Raw genomic sequence first — 26,065 nt, forward strand, 5'->3', positions numbered from 1 at the left:
CAATAACAAACTCCAGTACTTACATAAATACAATAAATAATGATTTTTAACACAGTATGTATCACATCTTAAAACAATTTCAACTTCTGGTTATGTGATGCTTCTTTTAAAGCATTTACAGTATAGACCACAAACCATTTTTCTTTTAACATTAACCAACTGAGATAAAATAATAACTGTGTACACTAACCTCACAAGCCCTTGACCTGATTGTCTCCACACTATTTCTAAGAATTAAAGGACCCTAACTTATTGTTGTTAAGTCTGAAATCCCAAGTCCAGCTTAATTTTAGACTTAACCTCAGATGTTCCCTTAGCCACAATCTATTATTTAGTAGATTTGGTATTAAGCTTACAAAACTTTTGATTATAGGAAGTTGCTACTAAGAGTAGGGACTTTTCAGGGAAACAACATCTCCCTTACTTCGTGTGAATTCCAGGCAGGAGTAGATTGTCAACTGGCATTCAGCCAGGCTCAAAGTCTGCCAGGTGTCAGTGGGGAAAATGAATCAGGAGAATCCTCCCTCAGCCCAAGCTGAACAGCCACTCCCCCAACCTTCCCATGAGATCACCTTTTGCAGTTCTTACCAGTATCTCCCAGGCTTACTGGCATCATGGATCAGACCGCCTCTCTTGCTATCCATACCTGGAGTTAGACCCAGAAGAACAGACAGGTAACAGTCCCATAACATCTTGAAATAGCAAGCTCCAATAATCAGTTTCAGATATGACTATAACTTCACATTGGCTAAGGAACATCTTTTGAATCAAGTCTTAAGAAGCTTACATGCCTCTCTATGTATGTTCTAGTTCATGATTAAATAACAATCATAAAATAAAATTTACCATTATAACTTTGTTATTGCTCTAATATATTTATATGTTTCCCAAACTACTCTATCCCTTTCTAACCCTGCTCAGTTTAAAAGAATGAACTACACGTATGATAAGTTCAAACACTAAGTTCAACTTTTGTTCATGAAATGAATTTAAATCAAAACAGAAACATTTAACTTTTCCATCAGTGTGAAACGTTACCAGAGGTTACCTGCCTCTAAGAAACTTAGACTGAAATTCTTTTCCTCAAACTAAAGATGTCTCTGATTCAGTCTCAGTAATTAATTCAGTCGATTATATTTACCCAATTTTTTTATATCATTTTGTAACAGGTAAAGACTATATTCCAAGTTGGGACCTTTGTTCATTATCCAAAAAGAATTTTAGTTCCATTTGTCTCAAAGGGCCCTAGAAAACCTAACAAAGTGAAAGGCCACACCACCTGGGTGATCATTTTAAACTCTCCAAATCTTAGCTGCCCTTGGGTGGGGATGGGGCCACTCCTCTCTTTCTACAATAGAAAGAGTTAACATCTCTTCTGAGCATCTCCAGTTCAGATTAGATCTTAAGAAGTCCTTCAGTAATGAGTGGACTTCAAAAGAAAAGGCAGATGGGGCCAGGAGGCTTTCTTAAAATTTACCATGGAGTTACCTGGAGCCATAAAATTTCTGGTCTCCCTTATCTTTCCCCTTATTTTCCAACCCCCTATAAAACCTGAAGTTATTATAACAAATTAGCTTACAAACATAAATTTGGTAGGTAGGCCTTTCAAAAATCATACAAAAGATTTTACAGAACATTTCTTCATACAGCAAATATTATCCTCTTTTAAGAACAATTTATAATTTATCACAAAACCCTAACTGGCAAAAATTACAAGGTCTAAAACCCAAAGCCTTTTCACATTTGGCCATAAGCTTCTTTTTACAAACATACTTTTGAAAATGCTTGATTCATAACAAAAATAATTTTAGTTAAAACTTCCTTCTTAACAGCAGAAATAAGCTTTTAACTTACATCCTTAGATGGAACAGGCTTGAAAATAACACACGGACAGGGTTAACGCTTCTAAGAGAAATCACTGAAATTCTAAAGTGAATTTGCAATTTTACACACATAGTCTAGTATCAGATATGTTTACTTAATTTAAACATAAAGTACAGATTTTAGCTTTGAGATCTCATTAAATCAAAACTCAACTTTTCAGTCCAGACTGCCTGTCTTTTACTCTGCTAATATCCATTACAAAAAGAGATCCTCCTAACCCTGGCAAAAGGGTCTAAATAGTTTAATACTGACAAAGTGTGACTTTCTCAAGCATGAAGCTTGAGGGCTTAATAACTAATAGTAATAATTACAAATCACAATAAACAATTTTTAAATCCAATATCCTTCCATAACTTTGTCTCTTGGTTTCCCAATCAGGCTAAACATTTTCTTAAGTGAGATGGGGGAGGAGGTAATACAAGGTCCAAGCACATCCCACGCATATTCTTTCTTTCCTTTTATATTTCAAAGGAATCAAATACTCTACACCTCTTCCAGCTTCTTTGTTACTTAAAAAGAAACCTTAGAGGTTAAGAATCTAACAATTTAACTTATCAATATAGCCACATTTTTTTTTAAAGTTGAATAATCCGCAAAGAGCAAAAATCTTTTCACTTCACAACCTGGCCAGAGTTTAGAATGCTGAAAGATTTTTTTTTTTAAGCAACTTCTTAAAAGTTTTCAGACTTTCTATTAATACCATTATCAATCCAAACAGTAAAGAATTTTTTTCTCTCTAAACCCACTCATTCCTCTGAGGCTGCATTTACAGTTTAACTAAACACTTCACAAACACACAGACACAGAACAGACAGAGCAATACAGATCCTCTCTTTTTAGGAAATAGACTAATTTTAGATTAGACTGGTCATAATCCAGTTATTCATGTCAATTTACTCTGACTGATTTCAAGCCAGTTTCAAAAGGATCCTTCCTAGACCCTCTTTCTCTCTGCCCTCCAGAGCAGACAGAGGAAGAAATATACCCAGCATTCCTTCATACGAGCTTCCGAAGCTATTACTCAGGGGATATATTCACTTATCCCTTCCCTGGTACCAAGCGCTCACACCCCATCTTAGAACTTAATACTCTGAAAGCCCCCCAAAAGGCTGGTAGTGCCTAAGAATACCGAGGCACGCGAGGCAGTACTTAGCTGCCGATTTTCCTGCCATTGCTCAGGTTCCTGACTTACGCCGTTTAATCCATTATTTTAGCTGCGATCCTGAGTTCACAGCAATTCCAAACAGTCCTGGAGAAGTTAGCAGTCAGAAGAGGGGAACTGGGCCTGTGGGTGTCTGGGTCACTGAAAAATCAATGGGCGTGCTCTCATTCCCCACAAGCAAGATTCCACCCTAACCTTTCTGATGCTAAGGATCCCGCGAGGAGCCCCCAAGTTGTTAGAAGTGAGCCTGTTTAACAAGCCCCCAACGATGAGAAACATGCTCACCTTAAATAAAGAACAATACCTGTTGTGAAATCAGGAAGGCCTTTATTAATTTTTATGTCCATTCCCCCTGAATGGACAGGTAGCCTCCTCCAGTAAGGTTACAGAAAGACTACAGGAAAACTACTGGTAGATTGCTTTAATTGTCAGTAACTGTAAAAAATTTACAATCATCATAGATCTGGCATATAGTAGGCACTTACTAAAGGCTGATAAGTTCATTGGTCCAGGAAAGAGAATACTTGTTGCTCTTTTTGGTGTTAAATCTTTAGTTATTTCTGTGTATTCCAACTTGAAATTTGCTTTTATGGGCCTCGAAAATGGTTTGAAGATTTGTACATCCCCTTTTCATAAGTAAATTGGTTGGCTGTTAATGTTGCTTAGCAATACACTAAGCAGTTGCAAATGGTTTTTTCAGGACTCTGTGCAGTTAAAGGACTTGTGGAAGAAAATCTGCCATCATAGTACTGGAATGGAGTTCCAGGATCACCGCTATTGGCTGAGGACTCACCCCAACTGCATTGTAGGAAAGGAATTGGTCAATTGGTTAATCCGAAATGGACATGTAACCACAAGGTATTCAGACCTTTGGAAGTATTTTTATTTGTTTATATCACAGATGTTTTTGGTTTGTACTGTCTAAGTAGGGTGAAATGTCTATTTGGAGACAGGAGCAGAATAAAACACAGTTTAAGTGGCTGATATTTTGGCTTACATGTTTTAGGTACTGCCAGAAGAGGAGTGGCAAATATGACATGGATTAGAGTATTTTGAAGTTTGTATTGATAATGAAAAAAGAAAATAAGTATAAAAAAGAAAATAAGCGTAAAGATAACAGTTAATGCTTTAAAAATTGTTGGGAAAATTTAAAGGTAGAAGTTTTTGAGAAGCTGTGCCACTCTGGTGCCTTCACAACGAATCCTTTCTTGATCATAAAATAGCTTTATTTCCCCAGAAGAAGTTACCATTCCAGATTACTACTGGGTGATTACAAAGATGATGTTAGGTTTCTGAGAGAACTTGAGCTCATAAAACTTTTTTTTTTAAAATTAATTTATTTAACTTTTAACATTCATTTTCACAAAATTTTGGGTTCCAAATTTTCTCCCCATCTGTCCCCTCCCCCCACCCCAAAACACCGAGCATTCTAATTGCCCCTATCACCAATCTGCCCTCTCTTCTATCATCCCTCCCTTCTCTTGTCCCCATCTTCTCTTTTGTCCTGTAGGGCCAGATAACTTTCTATACCCCTTTACCTGTATTTCTTATTTCCTAGTAGCAAGAACAGTATTCGACGGTTGTTCCTAATACTTTGAATTCCAACTTCTCTTCATCCCTCCCTCCCCACCCATTCCCTTGGGAAGGCAAACAATTCAATATAGGCCATAACTGTGTAGTTTTGCAAATGACTTCCATAATAGTCGTGTTGTGTAAGACTAACTATATTTCCCTCCATCCTATCCTGCCCTCCATTGCTTCTATTCTCTCTTTTGATCCTGTCTCTCCCCAAGAGTGTTGACTTCAAATTGCTCCCTCCTCCCATTACCCTCCCTTCCATCATCCCCCCCCACCCTGCTTATCCCCTTCTCCCCGACTTTCCTGTATTGTAAGATAGGTTTTCATACCAAAATGAGTGTGCATTTTATTCCTTCCTTTAGTGGAATGTGATGAGAGTAAACTTCATGTTTTTCTCTCACCTCCCTTTTTTTTCCCTCCACTAAAAAGTCTTTTTTGCTGGCCTCTTTTGTGAGAGATAATTTGCCCCATTCCATTTTTCCCTTTCTCCTCCCAATATATTTCTCTCTCACCATTTAATTTCATTTTTTTAAGATATGATCCCATCCTATTCAATTCACTCTGTGCTCTCTGTCTCTGTGTGTGTGCGTGTAATCACACCCACTACCCAGATACTGAAAAGTTTCAAGAGTTACAAATATTTTCTTTCCATGTAGGAGTGTAAACAGTTCAACTTTAGTAAGTCCCTTATGACTTCTCTTTGCTGTTTACTTCTTCATGCTTCTCTTCATTCTTGTGTTTGAAAGTCAAATTTTCTTTTCAGCTCTGCTCTTTTCATCAAGAATGCTTGAAAGTCCCCAATTTCATCGAAAGACCATTTTTTCCCCTGAAGTATTATACTCAGTTTTGCTGGGTAGGTGATTCTTGGTTTTAGTCCTAGTTCCTTTGACTTCTGGAATATGATATTCTACGCCCTTTGATCCCTTAATGTTGAAGCTGCTAGATCTTGTGTTATCCTGATTGTATCTCCACAATACTTGAATTGTTTCTTTCTAGCTGCTTGCAATATTTTCTCCTTGACCAGGGAACTCTGAAATTTGGCCACAATGTTCCTAGGAGTTTCTCTTTTTGGATCTCTTTCAGGTGGTGATTGGTGGATTCCTTGAATACTTATTTTGCCCTCTGGTTCTAGAATTTCAGGGCAGTTTTCCTTGGTAATTTCATGAAAGATGATGTCTAGGCTCTTTTTTTGATCCTGGCTTTCAGGTAGTCCCATAATTTTTAAATTGTCTCTCCTGGATCTATTTTCCAGGTCAGTTGTTTTTCCAATGAGATATTTCACATTATCTTCCATTTTTTTCATTCTTTTGGTTTTGTTTTGTGATTTCTTGGTTTCTCATAAAGTCATTAGCCTCCATCTGTTCCATTCTGATTTTGAAAGAACTATTTTCTTCAGTGAGCTTTTGAACCTCCTTTTCCATTTGGCTAATTCTGCTTTTGAAAGCATTCTTCTCCTCATTGGCTTTTTGAACCTCTTTTGCCAATTGAGTTAGCCTATTTTTCAAGGTGTTATTTTCTTCAGCATTTTTTTGGGTCTCCTTTAGCAAGGTGTTGACCTGCTTTTCATGCTTTTCTTGCATCTCATTTCTCTTCCCAGTTTTTCCTCCACCTCTCTAACTTGATTTTCAAAATCCTTTTTGAGCTCTTCCATGGCCTGAGCCCATGGTATATTTATTTTGGATGTGTGGGATGCAGAAGCCTTGACTTCTGTGTCTTTCCCTGATGGTAAGCATTGTTCTTCCTCATCAGAAAGGAAGGGAGGAATTATCTGTTCACCAAGAAAGTAACCTTCTATAGTCTTATTTTTTTTCCCTTTTCTGGGTATTTTCCCAGCCAGTGACTTGACTTCTGAGTTTTCTTTCCACCCCCACCTCGCCTCCAGATCCCCCCAGCCAGCACTTGGGGTCTGAGATTCAAATGCTCCTTCCCAGCCTTAGGGCTTTGGGCAGGGGCGGAGCTGCTATTCAGTGTGAGATTAAGTTCAGGTGCTCAGGTGGGGGCAGGGCTGCCACACGGGACTCAGTTCTCTCAGGAGGTTTATGCAGAGTCCTTCAGCAATGGATCTGAGCTCCTGCCTGCTTTGGGAGCCCCGGTACACTGCAGCCCTGCTGCTGTCTCCCGAGGGGGCCTGAGCCACGGGGACACCCCACTCCCCTGTCGGCCACCCAAAAAGACTCACTAACCCTTGTCACCTGTGGGTGGAGGGACCTGCGCGGCTGCCTGAGATTCTGTCCCTGAAGCCTGCTGGGATCTGCTCCTCTTGGTGCCCAGCGGCCAAGGCAGGGCTGGGCTCTGCTCCGGGTCCACTGCGCGACGGACCTTTCGCATCAGGTTTTCGGGTCTCTCCGGAACAGAAATCTCCTCTGCTCTGTTGTTCTGTGGCTTCTGCTGCTCCAGAATTTGTTGGGAGTTCTTCTTTACAGATATTTTATGGGCTGTGGCTTTGGAGCTAGCATATGTATGTCTTTCTACTCTGCCATCTTGGCTCCTCCCCTCTCATAAAACTTTTAACTTGAAAGACTTTTCTTGGTTATTTTGAGAATATTTTCTTGAGTCAGAATGTTACTTTAGCATGAATTTTTTTAAACATGAAGTCTTCAGGATTTTCTATGTAAACACTAAAACATTTGTTATTTTTGATAGGTAATGCATGACAGGTTGGCTAAAGGAAAAAAAAATTATGCAAATAACCCCACACCTTATTTTAAGCCACTGTTTCTGTCTTCTATTCCTTCTTAACCTTTCATCAGATATATAGACAAGGAGCAAAGTTGACTGAAAGAGTAAGAACCTAGTTTATGGATTGGCAGTTGTATACTGCCTTGTATTACACTACATATAGTTAGACTTTTGGTAAATGTTTTTTGATAGTGACTTGTGTTTCTTCTTCCTTCTCTTTCAATCAGTGGTAAAAGTGATGATAAATAGTGAAATGTTAAACTGATAGGTAGCTAGAAGTAAGGACAGTCAAATGCATCTATGATCCACAAATCACGTAATGAATCCCTGAAAAATTCAGAGCTGACTAGTTAGCTAAAATAGGCATATTACTCTTTGACTTACTGTCCTTCATATGTGACTTAACATTTCTTCTGAATTACTTTTGGAGATGACATAAAATCTATATTATCCTTTCTCTCCTTTTTCTTCTCTCCGTACGCCACCTGTCTCTTTCTTTTCCTCTTTCAGGAACCAAGTCAAAGGTGACCTAGGAAGCCTTCCCACACAAACCTAAACTTATGACAGTTTAATTGTATAATGCTCTTCATTTAATAATTTACTACTATTATCTTTAGCTTGCCTATAATTTGCTTTTAAATTGCAATCTTGTTTCTCACATATTTTACAGGTAAGTTTATACAGTTGTTTAATATTATCTTTTCAATGAGATTGAGTAGAGAGCATGGCAGCTTTTATTTTACTCTAAAGTGTCTGGTATAAAACAGGGAACACAGTTATTACTCATTATCAAAAATTATTCTGTTCAGGTCCATAGTGATACAAGAAGCTAGACTAGCCTTTTACATTTAGCTCTAAGGGGCTATCTTTTGTTATCTGTCACTTAGCTTAGATGTTATTTTTAATCTCCAAATCTGCTTTAACTTTAAAAAAAAAAGTTTGTATATCCTAATCTTGTGTCTCATGATCATTTTACCTTTATTTTTAAAAAGCATTTCTTTTTGCCTGCTTTGATCAGAGCCCAAGCCATAGCAATTGGACAAGCAATGGTTGATGGACGTTGGCTAGACTGTGTCAGTCACCATGATCAGATCTTCAGGGATGAATATGCCTTATATAGACCACTACAGGTAAATGAATAATCCTGGTGGAAGGCTACTGTGGTTTAAAATTTTGAGCTTGAGTCTCTTGATGTTTTCTTTTTACATTTCGACATGACTTTTGGTAAATGTTTTTTGATGGTGAGTTGTGTTTCCTCTTCCTCTTCTTTGGTATGGTAAGTTAACACACAAAAATACTTGCTATAAAGAATATTGTTCTTGGGCTACTGAAGGCTCTCTTTCCATATAAATAGGAAAAAAATCATTGGATTACAAAGATCACCTTTTCTTACTATTTTCACTTAATTTCATTTCAACTTTGGCTGGAAGAAAATGAAACGTTAATTCATGAGAGACAATTGGATGTTTTCAACTATGTTGTTGACATAGATATTTTTAACTCCTTAAAAGTATTGAAATAGTAGCGAAAAGTCCATGAATGTTCCAGCTACAGCAGTAGGTTTTTATTTTTCATTAAGAAAAATAAAGAATATTTGCATATGTGTATGGAATTCTGTATTTATTATTAGAGATATGTAAAAATAAGATACATATACAGTAGCACCTTAACTATTTGCAATGAAGCAGGGGACATCTGATTTTGGGAAAAGAAAGGAAAATAACAAATGGATATGAGTGAACTATTATACCTTAAAGTTTACCGATTCAGAGCAGTCCTCCAAACTACCTTCTGTATAATCACAATTGGTATTACATATGAGAGGACCTGATCTCAGGTGCCTGTGATGCCTATTTTTTTGTGTGACCTTGAGTGACTTTCCCATAACTTTACTGGATATCAGTGTCATCATGTATAAAATGAAGGGGTAGAATAGACTGTCTCTGAAAGGCCCCTTCTCACCCTATGACCCCAAAGGACTGAATTAGCAATGAACTATTATGCTTCTACTAATTCATTAATTTCACCAATAGCTTCCTTCATTTGAAACCTCATTATAGAGTGAAAGTGGCCCTAGTTTCCTGATACCAGATCACAAGTTTTGAAAGTTCCTAACAAGCTGGAAAGACATATGCTTGGTGATGGGCTCTATTGTCTTTTGTCAGAGAATTATCCTGGTTAATTTCAGGGAATCTGGTCACTAGGTTGGCTGCAAAAAATTGAACTTTTTCGCTCCTGCACCTCATGAAAACTATCTGCTAAGTTGTAAAGGGATTATGATTGCCATCAGTGGTTTAGATTGCTCATGCTAGCGAAGTCAGAGATCTTTAACATATGGAAACATGTTTATTATATTGTGTAGACTAATACATTTTACAAAGATTTTCAACAAATATTGAAACAAAACTCCATTTTGAATGTTTATCAGAAAAATTTAATTGGTCCTAAGCCTTCTTTTAAAAATATTTCAGCTGAGAGAGATTTTAGTGTAATTTATGTTAGAAATGAAAGGTTTTCTCAGTATGGTTATAGAATTGTCATTCTGAAGGACCAAGAAAATGAAATTTGTTCGACCTCAACCTAAAATTTTGTCACAACCTCATGACATAAACTAGGATATGGCAGAAATACTGTAACATGTCTTTATTTTATAGTTGTTGACATTGAGGGTAAATTGTTTGGATTCTGTTCTTTTCAGAGCACAGACTTTTCCGAGACACCTTCTCCAGATAGTGACTCAGTAAACTCTGTTGAGGGACACTCTGAGCCATCCTGGTTTAAGGATATCAAGTTTGATGACAGTGACACGGAGCAGATTGCTGAAGAAGGGGAAGAGAACTTAGCCAGTGAGTTTTTGCTTTTGAGGAAGCAGCTTTTGTTGCTGGTTTGTTTAACTGGAAAAATTCTAGGCTTTATGGATCAAATGAAATAGAAACATCTGGTGTAGCCCTTGCTGTTGATACAGTATTTTCTTGAATTATTGTCTTTACAGGTTACCAGGGAATATTCTGTTTTCCTTAGTCTCTAGTTTCCAGCAACTTAAAAGATAACTTTGTGCTAATGATAACTTAGTAGTATCAGCTTGCTCATCTCCTTGCTTTGATACCAGGCTTGGCTTTTTTTCTGCAGAACTTCCAATATTCCTCTTTGTTTTTTAAACTGATTTTATAATGAACTTATTCAAAATTTTGGTGAAATACTATTTCCTAAGTTTGCTCAAAAATACATGAAAATACTGTATCCATTTTGGTATTGCACATTGGGCTTGTATATTAAAAACAATTTGTCTCCTTTCCCCCATACCCTGATGATACCGATTTTTTTACTCCCCTTTCCTCCCTATATTTCTTTCCCCTTCCCCAACACTAAAAGATTCTGCCAGTCCTAGCAAGCGTACATCAGTCAGCAGCTTCCAGTCCACAATGGACAGTGACTCAGCCGCGTCTATCAGCCTGAATGTGGAGCTGGACAACGTGAACTTCCATATCAAGAAGCCCTCCAAGTACCCACATGTGCCCCCTCACCCTGCTGACCAAAAAGGTAGGAGGTAGTCACCATCTGAAATCAGAACACAGGATGGAGACTTTGGCCATGAGATTTCATTTGAGTATTTCCTCCTGTGCCCTCCTCCCCTTATGGCTGAGGGTATTTGGTGTGGGTCTTTTTCCACCCTCTCTTTTCTTTTCCTTTTTTTAAGTTAATTACTCCTGTTTTTCCCCTCCTCTCCCTGGCCCCTCTACCTACCTCCCCCATGTCCAGTTTTAAGCCTGTGGCTTTTCAAAGGAGATTTGTCCTATAGTGCTTACTTCAGCATAATGTGCAACTTCCAAGGTGGTATTTCTTTGCAGTTTTAATGTGGATGTTCTGCTCTATTCTTTCTTTTTCTCCATTAAAAACATCTAGAGTTTTTTCAGACTTATTAGCTTATGCAAATAACTCGCAACATAGTGCCTGACAAGTCCAATGAAATTCTTCAAATTAGTTTTCTCAAACGACAATAAACCTATCATTATAATTGAAGATGTTTATTATTTCAATGGTTTTAAAAATCAGGTTTTTTTTGATATCTTTTGTTTAATTTTATCTATATTTCCTTCTATATCCCTGTACCTTTTCAGAGAGCCATCTCTTATGATAAAGAATAAAAGGTGGAAAAAAGGAAAAAAAGTTCAGGAAAAAAAACTAGTCCATAAAGAAAGTCTGCAGTGTTTTGCACCCATAGACTCCCATCTCCTTAATGGAGTAGGTGGAGGTGTTTTGTTATATCTTTTCTTTGGGGCCAACCTTAGTCATTATAATTTCACAACATTCTTTTGGTTATTTTATTCTTCTTTTTTCTATTTGCATTATTATAGTCATTGTGTATATTGCTTTCCTGGTTTTGCTTTTACTTCACTTTGTATCAGTTCACGTAAATCTTTTCATATTTCTCTATTGCCATTTATTTTTAAGATTATTTCTTCCCAAATTAAGAAAACCAAAAAAATTAATTCTGTCATGCCATTAATTTTTTTGAGAAAATATTTTCTTTTACCCATCCAAGTATGAGAGTGACCATATTTTAAATGAAGGTAATTAGTAAAAGAATGAAATGCTAATATATAGCTAATTGGTTAATAAATAGCACTTAGCATACCACCACTTGCACATTAGAGGCTTAATGCTTTCTTAAGGATGATGAGGTTTAAACCTACCAGGTATAATTAAACACTAATTTAAAGTGGGATAGTGTCATTCTGTGAAATAAAATAATTGGGCTTTTATAAGTCAGGACATTTAATATCAGTTTAAGATAAAGTACCAATAGTCTTTTTTATTTTCATTTTAAGCCCTGCTAGAGTCAATTTCAGTACACCCCTTTTGTTTATAAATTAGTCTTCCATCTTGTTGTCCTTCATCATTTCTCTGATGGGAATGGTCTTCTTCGAAAACAAAGGACAGACGAACACAGACAGACAGACCAGACATTCCTAAATTACAATTCAAAAATATTTGGTAACCTCTAGAATTTTATACATCTACACAGAAAAACCTGAAGAAAATAAAAATTTTAAAACAAATAATTTGGGGTTATCACCAGAGTGAGATAAGTGAAATAAAGGAATGAAAGTGTATTCATTGTTTATGAGAAAAATATGTAATAGGAGGAGGTAAGTAGCAGTGTGTGTGTGTGTGTGTGTGTGTGTGTGTGTGTGTGTGTGTGTGTGTGTGTGTGTATGTATGGTATCAATTAAACTGTGATGGAAAGAATTGAGGTGAGTATAAAAAAATTCCGTACAACTAGGTGGCACAGTGGAAAAAGGGGCAGACTTACAGTCAAGAAAACCCACCTTCATAAGTTCAAATTTGGTCTCAGATATTTGCCTCAGTTCCTCATCTGTAAAATGAGCTGGAAAAGGAAATGGCAAACCAATCCAGTATCTTTGCCAAGAAAACCTCAAATGGGGTCATGAAGAATTGGACATGACTGAAATGGCTGAACAGCAGCAGTAGAAAAATGAAAGTGATATCATTTGGGTATAGGTGTCACAGACTCCCTGACTTGACTGAAAGATGTCCAGGATATTGAAATGATACGGGGACTTGGAGTATAATGTCTCTTGGAGTCCCATTTTTCTAAAAATAGAACATTTGAACCTTGGATTGTGGGGAGGCATTCTCTATGTATCTTTACTTTCTTATTTAAAACAGGGTATTAGGGAGATTGAAGTAGTCCTTGAAAAAATGGAAGATAGAGATCAATATAAAAAGAACAGAAATAAAGGACTTAATGAGGCAGAAGTGAATACTCACTTGTTTAAGGAAATTGGAGGACACAGATGAGTATTACTTAGAAGAAAGGAAGGAACTAAGAAACTTTGGGTCTTTCTGAAGAGTAAAGTATGGGTATCAAGCAAGTTACAAGTTACAGAAAAGAAGAAATTGGGGAGCTATCACAAGTAGAGTTACCTAGGTATCTTTGGGAGTGCTGTCTACCAAAATCAGGACAGCTAATAAATAACGTATTGATGTTGCTAGTGAAGATCCCTCTTCCAAAAGGTTGAGGAACCAGCAAGGGGAAATTTTATTCTGGAAACTTTCTTACCAACAGGGAGAAACTAGTTGTTGGTATGGAAAAGGATAAGACTCTTAGAGAGAAATGACCACTTCATTTGTTGTAGAGGAGGGCAAAGTTGAGAATAGTATGACATACTCCATAGACTTTGGAATATCAGATTTTAAAGGGTGCAGAGGAAAAAAGTCAGTAGTATTTGAAACTCTCAAGAATGAGACTCTGAAAACACGAAGAAAAATAATTAAAAAGAGAAGGGAAATAATAAGTTGGCCAGAAATGTCACTGTGGCTGCACGGGGGAATCACCAACTTAAATCTAACATATATGTTGCATTTCAAGGTTTTTAGAGAGCTTTACATGTAGTGCCTTGATTTTTTATAATGATCCTGTGATGTGTGTGCTATTATAATTCCAATTTTACAGTTGAGAAAACTGATACTGAGATATTAAGTCATTGTCCAAGATCACAAGCTAGTAAGGATCTGAGGTAGGATTGGAACTCAATTTCTTTCTGACTCCCAAGCCCAGTGCCCTATTTGCTATGTCATCTTGATGTCCTTAAAAAGACATATTAGAAATATGGAAGCAAGGACAAGTCACAGTGGATGGATACAAAAGTGTGGGACCGTGCCAGAAGTCTGGTACTCCTGGAGTCAGGAAGGATCTACATTTACATTTTACCTGAAGGACTTTTTTCTGTGGTTCCCCATACTAGGCACTCAATCTCTTTGAACCTCCATTCAGACAACAGAGATAAAAGAATAACAGCACCCCTTCACACTGTCACACCATAAAGCACTTTTTGAATGAGAGCTATTGTTAGTAAGAGAAAGGTCAGGAGTGCTGAAGCTCCAGTTAGAGAGGAGCACCACTTGGGGCTGATGGGAAGATAAAGGATTGAAATGAAAGAGCAGAGCTGCTCTGTATTTTGCTTTTCTTCTCTGCTAAGAAGATTAGTTGTCTTTGGACAGTAGGGGATGGAAGAAGCTAAGAGGGAACTGACAACTGCTCTGAATGAGGGGCTTTCCAGAGAGCACCCTTGCCCTGGATGAAATCAAGTTAATTGAGTCATAACTACATTGATGAAATGACTGGGAGGTTAATGATCTTTGAAAGGGAGTCTAGTATCATGCGTGCTCTACGTAGTCTTATTTTGCACTATGTAGTTTTATCAGCGAGTTGGATAAAGCCATAGGAAGCAAGCTTATAAAATTTGCAAATGGCAAAAATGGGGAAGGATAGTTCTAGCTTGGCTAATACACTAATACACCATGGGCAGAGATAAAATATTTCCCTTGAAATATTTGAAGGGCTGTCTGTCATGTGCAAGATGGATTAGACTCATTCTGCTTGACCCAGATTGCAGAACAAGGAACAGCGAGGAAAGTGGGAAAGAGATTGAGAAGCTGATACGAAAAAAATCTGTTGGACAAAAAGTGGAATGGGCTACCATGGGAAGTGGAGAATAACAACTCCTACTGTATAATAGCTAACAATTATATAGTGCTTACTATGTGCGAGGCACTGTGCGAAGTACTTTATAATTTTTGTCTGTTTGACTTTCACAATCCTGCGACATAGATGCTATTCTTATCTCCATTTTACAGATGAGGAAGCTGAGGCAAACAGGTTAAATGATTTGCCCATGGTTACAAGCTAGTAAGTATTTCAGACTGGATTTGAACTTAGGTCTTCCTGACTCTGGCTCCTGGCACTTTGTCCACTGCGCCACCTAACTGCATACATTTGTACCTCTGGTCTTTAAGCGAACAATATAAGGTGACTTGGTGGAAATATTGTAGAGGTAATTTCTGTTTTGTTAAAGGTTAGTCTAGAGGTCCTTTGAGGACCTTCCCAACTCTGAAGTTCTTGTTTATGAGATTCCTAAGATTTTCTGCTCCTGTTAAGCCACATCTGGAATATATCATGGTCAGTTCTAGGTGGCATATTTTAACATGGATTTTTGTTAAGTAGAGCAGAGGTGTCAGTCAAGGTTCATGGGTAGCAGCACTCCTGAGTATTAGATTAAAATGTAATGGGGTATATTTAATATAAATTAAAACACAGATGACATTAACATGTGGTTTTATAAGTCAGTATTTGGCCTACAGGATCCTCATGAATATATGGTTTAGCGACCCTCATTTCTCTTTGAGTTTGACACCTCTGAAGTAGAGCATTTCCAGAAGAGGGCAATGGACAAAGATCTAAAACTATGCCTTAAGAATTAAGACTTAAATATATTCAATCTTGGAATAAGAAAGACTGTTGCAGTGAGCTAGGAAGCCATATCTGGAAGTTCATAGAGTAGAAAGTTTTGGTTCAGATAGGGAAGAACTTTAATGATTACAATTTTCAGTAAATTAGCAAGCATTTATTCTTTAAGTGCCTGCTATATATTTCAGTCTCAAAGTAAAAAAAAAAAAAATGAAATAGTTCCTCCCTAAAGGAGCTTACATTCTGTGACTAATGCCTTCTATATATGGAGTGGGTGTGTTGTGTATAATTGTACCAGCATGTTAGTCATCTCTCACTTTGCCTTCCCTCTTTGCTTTTTCCCTGCTATTCAGAATATTTGATTTCTGACAATGGAGGACAGCAAATCTCAATAAGTGACGCCTTCATTAAAGGTAAATTAATGCATGAGAAATAGAGGAAGCTACTTGCAAGTATAGTGATTTTAAGTGCTTCAAGAACCAGCGTTACGTATATGTTTTGACTTGTTTTGGGGTAAGGAGGATTAGTCTAATTTGAAAGTCTTTTACTAGAGAAATTTTGTTTTGCTCACTCTGAGGCTTACATGAAATTTTCCTTTTTCAAGAATTCAATATTAAATACTTCCCCCCCCCCCCCCAAGAATTGACCACTCTGGAGTCAATAGACAGATTTGACCCAGTTTGATATTGTCATGAAAGGAAAATGGGACAGGAAGAATGTTTGCCTGAGTATAACTTCATGGGGCTACGTGGATATGAGGATCCGAAGCAGCCACTTCCTAACCCCTCCCTAACCATGGTGTAACTTCAGGCTTCATGAATGGAGAGAACTGAACATGATAATATGCTTTCTCTCTGATGTAGGACTCTGGGGGCAGGAATCTTATATAAGATTCTTAACTCTTATACAAGATATCAGAGATTTCCTTTCTCTGCTTTTTCTTAGCCTTGAGGATTTCAGCCAAGAGAGGGTAGGATATGGTAGCACCAAGAATAGTAATTGGATAGCTTTAGTCTTTTGGAAGTCTAAATTATCAAGATGTAGAAAGACCTTACATACCTCAGATCTTAGAGATGTAATATATTTATTATATTAGATGGGTGGAATTTTATGTGTTTCTATGTCTTTGGAAGGGTGGGTTTTTTTTTTTTTTTTGGTGGGCTATAGTTTGGAAACTTTTCCTCCACCTCCAAGTTGTCTCTTTCCCTATATACCAAAAACGATACTGAGTTTCATTACATACTTAATATTATTTGGTAATTCTCTGTCTTTTATAACAAGACTGTTATAAGGGAGAGATTGAGAGTATGCTTCTTGAAAAAAAACTTGGCTTATTAATAGCTTTTTATCCTACTTGAATTCTCATCTTTTTCCTTTGCCTTGTGTTAAACCTACCAAACATGTGGCAGATTATTGAAAAAGAACTTTTTAGAAGTACTGGTTTCTGAAGAGACATTTTAGATTTGTTACTTGATTTTAAAACATTTTATGCCACAGTTTTTTACTCTTTAAAGTTCAACACCTACACCATTGCCACATGGAGCTTTGTCAGCATTTAAATTTCTGTTTTCTTCCAGACTTCATAATTTATCAGGATGGGGGAATTCCTCTTTTTCAGCTTTCTTAGATAAATAAGAGTACTGTTTAAGTCGCATGGGCCAGTGTGCTAGTTTCCTCCACCTCTAAGTTGTCTTTTTCCCTATATACCAAAAATGACACGGAGTTTCCTTACATATTTAATATTATTTGGTAATTCTTTGTCTTTATAACAAGACTTTCAAAAATGTGGCTTGAGCTACTATGTGGAGACACTTATCAAAAACTTATTTCTGATTTTGTTGTTTCTATGTTTAGTTATTATTACCTAATATCCAGGTTTATACATTAAAAAAGTTTCTAAAAATGTGAATTTATAAACAGAGATTTGATTATGAAGCAATCAGTTATTATTTTGTTTTCTCTAGAGTCCTTATTCAACCGACGAGTAGAGGAGAAATCCAAGGAGCTGTTTTTTACACCTTTAGGTTGGCATCATAGCAACCTGGAGCTCCTCAGGGAAGAAAATGGGGAGAAACAAGCCATGGAGAGATTACTGTAAGTCAGTATGCTATTTTTATTTTCATTCCCTTTATATAGAGTCTCTGTTCTTAAATAAAGACTATTAGGTGAAATTTGCAGGTAAAATTTTTTAAACAGAATAGCATAAAATTGCATAACTGCAGTTAGCTATTTATTCCCTATGGTGAAATATTCCACCAACTAGTTGAAGGAAGTCTTCTTTTTGAAGTTTGCATTCTACTTCCATTTATGGACAAGTAACATAAGGAAAGAACATGATGTATTTAAAAGGAATCAACTGACTTAGAGCAACTTATATAATACGTTTACTGTATTCTTTCTACATTATTTACTTATTGTATCTTAAATATTACCTTATAGAAGAATGAACTAGAAATTACCATTAATCCTTTCCCTTTTTCTCCTCCATTAATATTTTTACAGTTCAGCCAATCATAACCACATGATGGCACTACTACAACAATTGCTCCACAATGACTCATTATCACCATCCTGGAGAGATATCATTGTGCCAGTGGTTTGCCAGGTTGTTCAGACTGTCCGGCCTGATGTCAAAAATAGGGATGATGACATGGATATCCGTCAGTTTGTCCACATCAAAAAGGTGAGCTTTATTGGGAGGATGCTGTAAGAATTGGGGGTACAAGGACAGTATCAAAAGAATGATAGAAAGAGGTCGGGGGGAAATGGCGCCTAGGGATATTGTGGTGTTCAGGGATCAGAAATGAAAGAGGTACTGAAAGGAAAGGGTGAGAGATATGTTGGGGGAATCTTCAGAAATCATACTTACACCTCTTTTAAAATATCCTTTCATTACTGTGATAGAAAGCTGTGACATGATCGCGATTTGTGTAGATAATATTGACTGGAGTTTTGTTCCAGAATATTTAGCTTAAACCTTAAAAAAAAAGTATTTAATTTAAAAAATATTAGTTTGTTTTATTTGCTTGGTTCCTGAGTCCTGAAGTGACCCCAATTCTTTAATTCTAGAAGTAGTAATATAAAAGACAGTTATTCTACTAATGCCATTTATCATTTAGCATAAAAGAATTGCATTTTGAGAGGTATTTTTCTTTTTTTATTTAATAAAATTTAAAATATAAAAAAAATCCCTATAGCATGATTTGCTTTATCTGACTGAAATAGAAAATATTTTGCCTTTTTAAAAAAAATGACATTTCTTACTATTAGATTCCAGGTGGAAAGAAGTTTGATTCTATGGTTGTCAATGGCTTTGTGTGTACCAAGAATATTGCACATAAAAAGGTATTGTAACTAGCAGAAAATATAGGAAGTAATTTTACTGATTTTTAATCAGTGATATAATTGATCAGGTTATTTTTTTCAGGTATTTGCCAGCTGGTATTTCCTTGATAAAAGGAAAAAATTATATCTATGTAGTAGCTAATGATGAATAAAATCTGATGCTAGTAGGAAGTATATTTAGCAAATTAGAAACTTTGGTCCTGTATTCACTTCTGTCTTTGTTAAGGCTTATTGTTTCTTTAAGAAAAATATTATACTTTATTAAAATTATAATTGACTGTTGAATTTTTTGTATATATGACATTATTATTATCTATTTGTGTCCAAATTTCATAAGTCGTGTATTTAAGGACAAAAATGCAAATTCAGTTATTCTTTCCATTTATGGTCTATTTAAGCTAACAAATTTATATCCCCCACAGAAGGAGAAAGCCAAATTGCTAACTCATGAATTTTCTAACTGTTCTTTGAATTTGAACAGTAGTTTTTCATTAATCCATAGTTATGTTATATGAAGCTTTGCTTCAGGGTAGTACTCAAAGGTTTCTTCATTTCTTCCTATACTTGTTAATATAATAAATGCTTGAAACTCATGCTAGAAGTGTTTTCAAAATATTTTAATTTTTTTTTCTTCCTAACTTTTAGTAAGGTGATATTTAACTGAAAAATTTCTTTAAGACTGAAAATTGAAAGAAAATGTGAAAAAATATTTCCTTAAGGTCCAGGAATAGTAAAGTATTTTAGAGTACAAAATACTGTCATTCTTCAACAACTTCTTGTAGGCTAACATTTTTTTTCACATTTTCATGGAATGACACTACTGCTTATATAAAAAGAGTTGGATGATGGGAGAAGGATTTCTAAGGTAAAATGAAACTACCATGAGAGGAATACTAGCTTAGTGTCATAACCTGTGTAAGTCAAGAGAATGTAATGATTAGCAAAGATTTATAGTAGGGGAATAATGTTTTGTAGAGGGACTACATAGTAAAGGGACTATGGGATAAAATTTATAGGGATATAAAATTATATTTTATATAAGTTATGCAAATTTATATAGGAGTATATTTAATATGAATAAATATTATCCATTCTTCAGGTTTCTATATACTTTTAATGACTAATTTTCTGCTTTTTTTTCCTTCCTAGATGAATTCTTCTATTAAAAGTCCTAAAATCCTTTTATTGAAGTGTTCTATTGAGTATCTCTACAGAGAAGAAACCAAATTTACTTGCATTGACCCAATTGTTCTTCAGGTTAGAATTTTGTGTTATAGAAGTATGTGTAGGACTGCAGTTATTTTATTTTTGTTTTTGTTGTTGAGTTGTTTCAGTTACGTTCAACTCTTTGTGACCCCATTTGGGATTTTCTTGGCAAAGATATTGGACTGGTTTGGCATTTTCTTGTCCGTCTCATTTTATAGATGAGGAAGGAGATTGAGGCTAGCAGAGTTAAGTGACTTGTCCAGGGTCACACAGCTAGTAACTTCCAGATGCCACATATTTGAACTCAGGAATAGAAGTCTTCCTGATTCCAGGCCTGGCATTTTATCCAGTGCACCACCAATCTGCCCTATCATTTTACTGTGTTAGGTATTTACTAATTCTGTTATTTTAGTCATTTTAATTGTACTGTCAACTGAGGCAAAGGCAATAGCTTGTTGTCACGTTTTATTTAATATAGTTTATCACAGATTATTTTGTAGTAAGTTTTCCTAAGCTGTTCTAAAATGAGTTCAACCAAGCAGCACATATCTGAAGAAGTGGAATTCCAGATTCCCAAATTCTTTTCCCTAGCAGTTTTTTAAAAATAATTTCTATGTGGTTTTGTCCAATTTGTCAGCTTCCCCATTGATAGAAGTTAATAATTGCTGCCAGATGATACTTGGAAAGTGTAATACTTGAAAAAAATAATTAAAAGGGGGTGCATATATAAATTAAGCACGTTTTCCCACGGAATGATTGTACTTGTTGCAAAATGAGTATGTAACCTCTTTTTGAGAAGTACTTGTTGCATTCTTTTTATTTTTATCTTCATTGTTTGGTATATCATATGTGCTTAATGAATATGTATTGATTGATATAGGCCTTGAAAGAGATATCCTACTTTGAAAATCCTTTGGAGCTTACTAGCACATTTGTGATATTAAATTGAATTGGAGGTAGAGGCAGATATTTAAATTTAGTCTTTCATAAAGTATTGGAGGAGATACTGATGAATGAAACAACCTTCTTTTGTTGAGATTAACATTAATGCTAGTTCTAATTTTAGCAATTACACTTTGCATCATAATTGGCATGTTTGTGGTTTATTATTTTAATTAGGAAAGAGAATTTTTGAAGAATTATGTGCAGCGGATAGTCGATGTCCGACCTACTTTGGTCCTAGTTGAAAAAACTGTGTCTCGAATTGCCCAAGATATGTTGCTGGAACATGGTATTACTTTAGTCATTAATGTAAAACCGGTGAGTGGTAGTAGTTCATAACAATGTAGACATGATTGAAAAATTATTGCTGTTGGTTTATTTGGTGATGTAGAATTTGTCAGTTACTTTCCTGATCATTCCTTTGTCCTTTCTGTGGATTGGAAGTGGGAATAGTGAGAAAATTTGGAGGATAAACAGACCACAGCATAGAAGAAATGGATATTTTTTAAAAAATTATTTTCTTTTGCCTCTCCTCCTTTTTCTATTTTCCCTTAGAGCAGAAAGCTCAGACTTAAGAGAATAAAGATTAAATATTTGTGACCTTAATTACTTGAGGTCTTTGTAATGGGCATTAAAGTCAGTCAATAATATTTAACAAATAGCCTCTCTATACAGATGACTAACTATGAGTTATCATGTTTGGAATTACAGAATAAATAGAAAATAACATCTTAAGTGAAAAAAAGGGCAAAAATTCTGTGTAATTTCCTTTGTATGTAGCACTTCGTACAAATCAGCTGCATTGATGCTCTTGATGGTGAAATGATAAAAAGTATTTTAGTGTTTTGTTGAATAAATTAGCATTTGATTGTAAAGAAAAAAGACCAAAAAATCCTACTTATATAATTATTCAGCTGTAGTGAGCAGTTACTGTATAATTATAATGAAGATTGCCCTTTGGTACTAAAGAACTAATGATTTAACTTGTTGTTACTTTTCTGTGTCATCTTTAAAAAGGATGTAGTATCTTCACTTGTGATAAGGTAATTTTTGTTTTCTAGCAAGTTTTAGATCGGATAAGTCGAATGACCCAAGGTGACCTAGTGATGTCAATGGATCAGTTGCTAACAAAGCCACACTTAGGAACTTGTCATAAATTTTACATGCAAATATTTCAGCTTCCTAATGGTGAGTAACACGTTAACGTATTTCATTAAAGATTTAAAAGGTATGGGAAATAAGTAAAATAATCATTGTAATAAAGTTAAAGTGGTAAAAACTATTGATTTACATAAAAATTAGTAAGTAAGACTACTGTATCTATAGTCATTTTAAAAGCTTTTTCTCATTTTGGGATACTTGCTTTTTAAAGTTGGTGCTATCCTTCTGAATAGTGTAGTAAATTTGTCCTATATGCTACCTAACCTTTCCCATCTTTTTTGTGGCTTAACAGATCAAACAAAAACACTAATGTTCTTTGAAGGCTGTCCACAGCACCTGGGCTGTACTATCAAATTGAGAGGAGGCTCTGACTATGAGCTAGCTCGAGTGAAGGAGATCCTTATATTTATGATCTGTGTGGCTTACCATTCTCAACTGGAAATCTCTTTCCTTATGGATGAATTTGCCATGCCACCAACATTAACAAAAAATAGTTCATTTCATTCTCTAATTGAAGAGCAGGGAAATGATGGTGGTCAGCAGGACCAGTTCAGTGGGAGCCCCCTTGCTAGGGAGACTGACTTTCTTCCTGACAAATTGCCTATAATATCTGAGTCTTTATCTTCTGATGATAGTAACCAGTTGGAATCAAGAACCTTGTTTGAGAAAACGTACCAGGAGAGTGAAAACGTTTCACAGGATAGTGCCTCTTTGAAACATCAGGAGCATTTCGCTACACCTGGACCATCAGTGATAGCCACTTTCTTTCCATCAGTGCCAGAGTCATTATTGCCTATTCATATTGAAGAGCAAGATGATGCTTTTGATAATGAATCAGAGGCCTTGCCGCAAAGAGATAAGATACAGGAACGCAAAAGTCAGATGAGAGTCTTCAGAGACCCTCTTCAGGATGACACAGGATTTTATGTTGCAGAAGAAGTGACATCTTCTGAAGATAGGCTCAAGACTCATTCTTTGGCCTTCAAACAAGAATTGAAAGATGTTATCCTCTGTATCTCTCCAGTAATCACATTCCGGGAACCCTTCCTCCTAACTGAAAAAGGGATGAAGTGTCCTACACGGGACTATTTCCCAGAGCAGGTTTATTTGTCTCCTCTACTTAATAAAGAATTAAAGGAGGTAGAGAGCAGAAGGAAGAAACAACTTCTAAGAGATCTTTCTGGACTTCAAGGTATGAATGGAAGTGTTCAGGCAAAGCCTTTCCAAGTGTTACCATCCCATGAGCTAGTGAGTGCCAGAATTACAGAACATTTGGGTGAGAGTCAGAGCTTGGGTAGAATGCTGGCAGATTACCGAGCCAGAGGAGGACGGATACAACAGAAAAATGCAGACCCTTTTGTTCAGTCAAAAGATATATCGGATAATTCTGGTGGACGACCTGGAAGCAAAACTGAGGGAGATGAAGAGAGAATCCCAAGTCAGAGTGATGCAGCATGGTCCACAAAGGTAAGTGAGAACTCTTAGTGGGTAACCGACATTTTAGGTCTTTTTTTTTAAGCAAATATATTAGAGGGCATAAATTAAAGAAATGCTTTCCTTCCTAATTTTATTCTTATTTGACTTAAATATTTCAACTCCAGTGCTGCTTATTTAAGTAATATGAACAAATTAAATAATAAAGCAGCAATAATGATTTGACAAACCACACAGGAAAATTTGTAAGGTGTTTTTGATGTAAAATTGGATAGTTACAGAGTGTAATCTGGAGTCAGGAAGACCTGAGTTCAGATGTGGCCTCATACAGTGGCTATGATACCAGACAAGTCATTTAATCTCTGTTTGCCTCAGTTTCCTCATCTGTAAAATGGGGATAATAATAGCACTTACCTCTCAGGGTTGTTTTGAGGATCAAATAAGGTAACACTTGTAAAGTGCTTAGCACAGTTTCTTGCACATAATGTGGGCTATGTTGTTGTTCAGTCATTTTCAGTTGTGTCCAACTCTTTGCAACCCTATTTTGTTTTTTCTTGGCAGAGGTACTAGAGTGGTTTGCCATTTCCTTCTCCAGCTCATTTTACAGATGAAGAAACTGAGACAAACAGGGTTAAGTGACTTGTCCAGGGTCACATAGCTAGTAAGTGTGTGAAGTCAGATTTGAACTCAGGAACATGAATTTTCCTGACTCCAGGTCTGGTATTCTATCCACACCACCTTGCTGCCCCTATGTGCTATGTAAATGTTAGCTAATAGTATTATTAACTGTGAAGAGTATAGATTTAGGGCTGGGTGACACCTCAAAGCCCAGTACCCTTATTTTGCAGGTGAGGAAACCAGCCCAAAGATATTAAGTGACCAGCTTCAGATCACACAATTAGTGTGTGTGGCAAGATTCAAACTTACTGAATTTTTGAGCCCAGTTTCTGTCCACTATATCATACTTCCAGTAAGATCTCTTTTGAAATATGACCAATATGGGCCAAAATCTAAGTTTCTTATTCCTTGAATGTAATAGATACTAAGAAAATACTTATTCAATGAATTAAAACATTTAATAATCAGTGTCCAGAGGTTTGTAGTACAGTTTGGGTAGCTTTAAAACTTTAAAAAAATTGTTAATGTTTTATTGATGTTTTTAAACACCTCTACTATCTCTCTACTGAGGAAAGATTTTTTTTTATGTCCAGTAGACTTTTAAGGACCTTCAAGGAAGAAGAGACTTTTGTGTTTGTCTTTTTATCCCCAGTGCTTTGCACTGTGCCCAATGTGTTAATGGAATGTAAGCTGATTTTAATAGCTTAGTACAGTACCTGGCACATAGTAGGTGTTTAATAAATGCTTTTTCTTTCCCTTTTCCCATTATAATAATCATCATAATGATAATTATAGCTAGCAATTGTGAAGTACTTTATTATTTTCAAAGTGTTTTACATATAATGTCTCATTTGATCATCCCAATAACCTTGGGAAGTAGGTGCAAATGTTACGCCCATTTGACAGATGAGGAAACTGAGACCAGTCAGGTTAAGTGACTGTCACATGGCTAAGAAAGTCTGTGAAGCAGGATTTTAATTTTGGACTTCCTGACTCCTGGTCCAGCACTGTATCCACTGTGCCACCCCAGTTGCCAACATTCAATAGATAGTTGTTGAATTAAATCTAACCAGATCTTCTTCCAGAACCAAGATTGTTCATTTAATTGGTGTGAACTTTTTGGCCCTTTCATTTATGTGATAGATATGTTATTCTCCAGGTTCTCCATATTGCATCAGTTAATAGAAGTCTAAGCATGATTTTGAGACTTCCTCAAGTTAACCAAATTTTATTCTGTAACAATATTCCATTATATTTTGGTTCCAGAATTTATTCTTTCATTCTCCAGATGATGGGTACTCATTTTGTTTGTATTTTCTTGTACTTGAAAAAATGCCGTGAACATTTTTCTGTATATGATATTCTGCTTTCTGAATATTGACTTTACAGTGTGTGCCCATGTCTAGGATTGCTGAGTCTCAAAGAGTATATGAGTAATTTAGTAACTTCTGTCATGAAGATCCAGAATTCTTGAACTGATTCACAGCTCCACTAGTGCCTGAGTTTCTATAGCTCCTCCATCAGGGACTATTTCCATTTTTTGTCATCTTTGCCAAATTGCTTTGTCAAGTAAAAGCCTGAGTTGTTTTAATTTTCACTTTTCTTATTAGTAATTGAAACATCTTTATATGTTTAATGGTAGTTTACATTTCTTCTCTTGACAACTATTCTAATCCTATGGCCTCTTATCTGTTGCAAAATAATTTTTAGGCATTTTATGCCATTTTTCTACCTAGCTTGGATATCAAACTTTTATCAAAGATATTTGATGAAAATAGGTTTTT

The 26,065-nt window shown here is 36.0% G+C and overlaps 1 protein-coding gene across 7 annotated transcripts in view; it reads left to right on the top strand.

Moving 5' to 3' along the window:
- PIKFYVE (phosphoinositide kinase, FYVE-type zinc finger containing) overlaps positions 1 to 26,065 on the top strand; it is a 118,556-nt gene that overhangs the window by 35,110 nt on the left and 57,381 nt on the right. For 5 of the 7 annotated variants that reach the window (XM_072617428.1, XM_072617426.1, XM_072617427.1 and 2 more), the window contains 12 exons: positions 3,747 to 3,904; positions 8,322 to 8,433; positions 10,002 to 10,149; positions 10,676 to 10,843; positions 15,929 to 15,988; positions 17,540 to 17,669; positions 18,078 to 18,258; positions 18,846 to 18,920; positions 20,070 to 20,177; positions 21,246 to 21,386; positions 22,130 to 22,256; positions 22,522 to 23,696. In XM_072617428.1, coding sequence (XP_072473529.1) covers positions 3,747 to 3,904; positions 8,322 to 8,433; positions 10,002 to 10,149; positions 10,676 to 10,843; positions 15,929 to 15,988; positions 17,540 to 17,669; positions 18,078 to 18,258; positions 18,846 to 18,920; positions 20,070 to 20,177; positions 21,246 to 21,386; positions 22,130 to 22,256; positions 22,522 to 23,696 — 2,583 coding nt within the window. The remainder of the gene's footprint in view (positions 1 to 3,746; positions 3,905 to 8,321; positions 8,434 to 10,001; positions 10,150 to 10,675; positions 10,844 to 15,928; positions 15,989 to 17,539; positions 17,670 to 18,077; positions 18,259 to 18,845; positions 18,921 to 20,069; positions 20,178 to 21,245; positions 21,387 to 22,129; positions 22,257 to 22,521; positions 23,697 to 26,065) is intronic. The other 2 variants (XM_072617429.1, XM_072617432.1) reach the window with 1 other exon arrangement.

This window comes from Notamacropus eugenii, chromosome 6 (genome assembly GCF_028372415.1).
Source record: "Notamacropus eugenii isolate mMacEug1 chromosome 6, mMacEug1.pri_v2, whole genome shotgun sequence".
In the NCBI taxonomy this organism is placed as follows: domain Eukaryota; kingdom Metazoa; phylum Chordata; class Mammalia; order Diprotodontia; family Macropodidae; genus Notamacropus; species Notamacropus eugenii.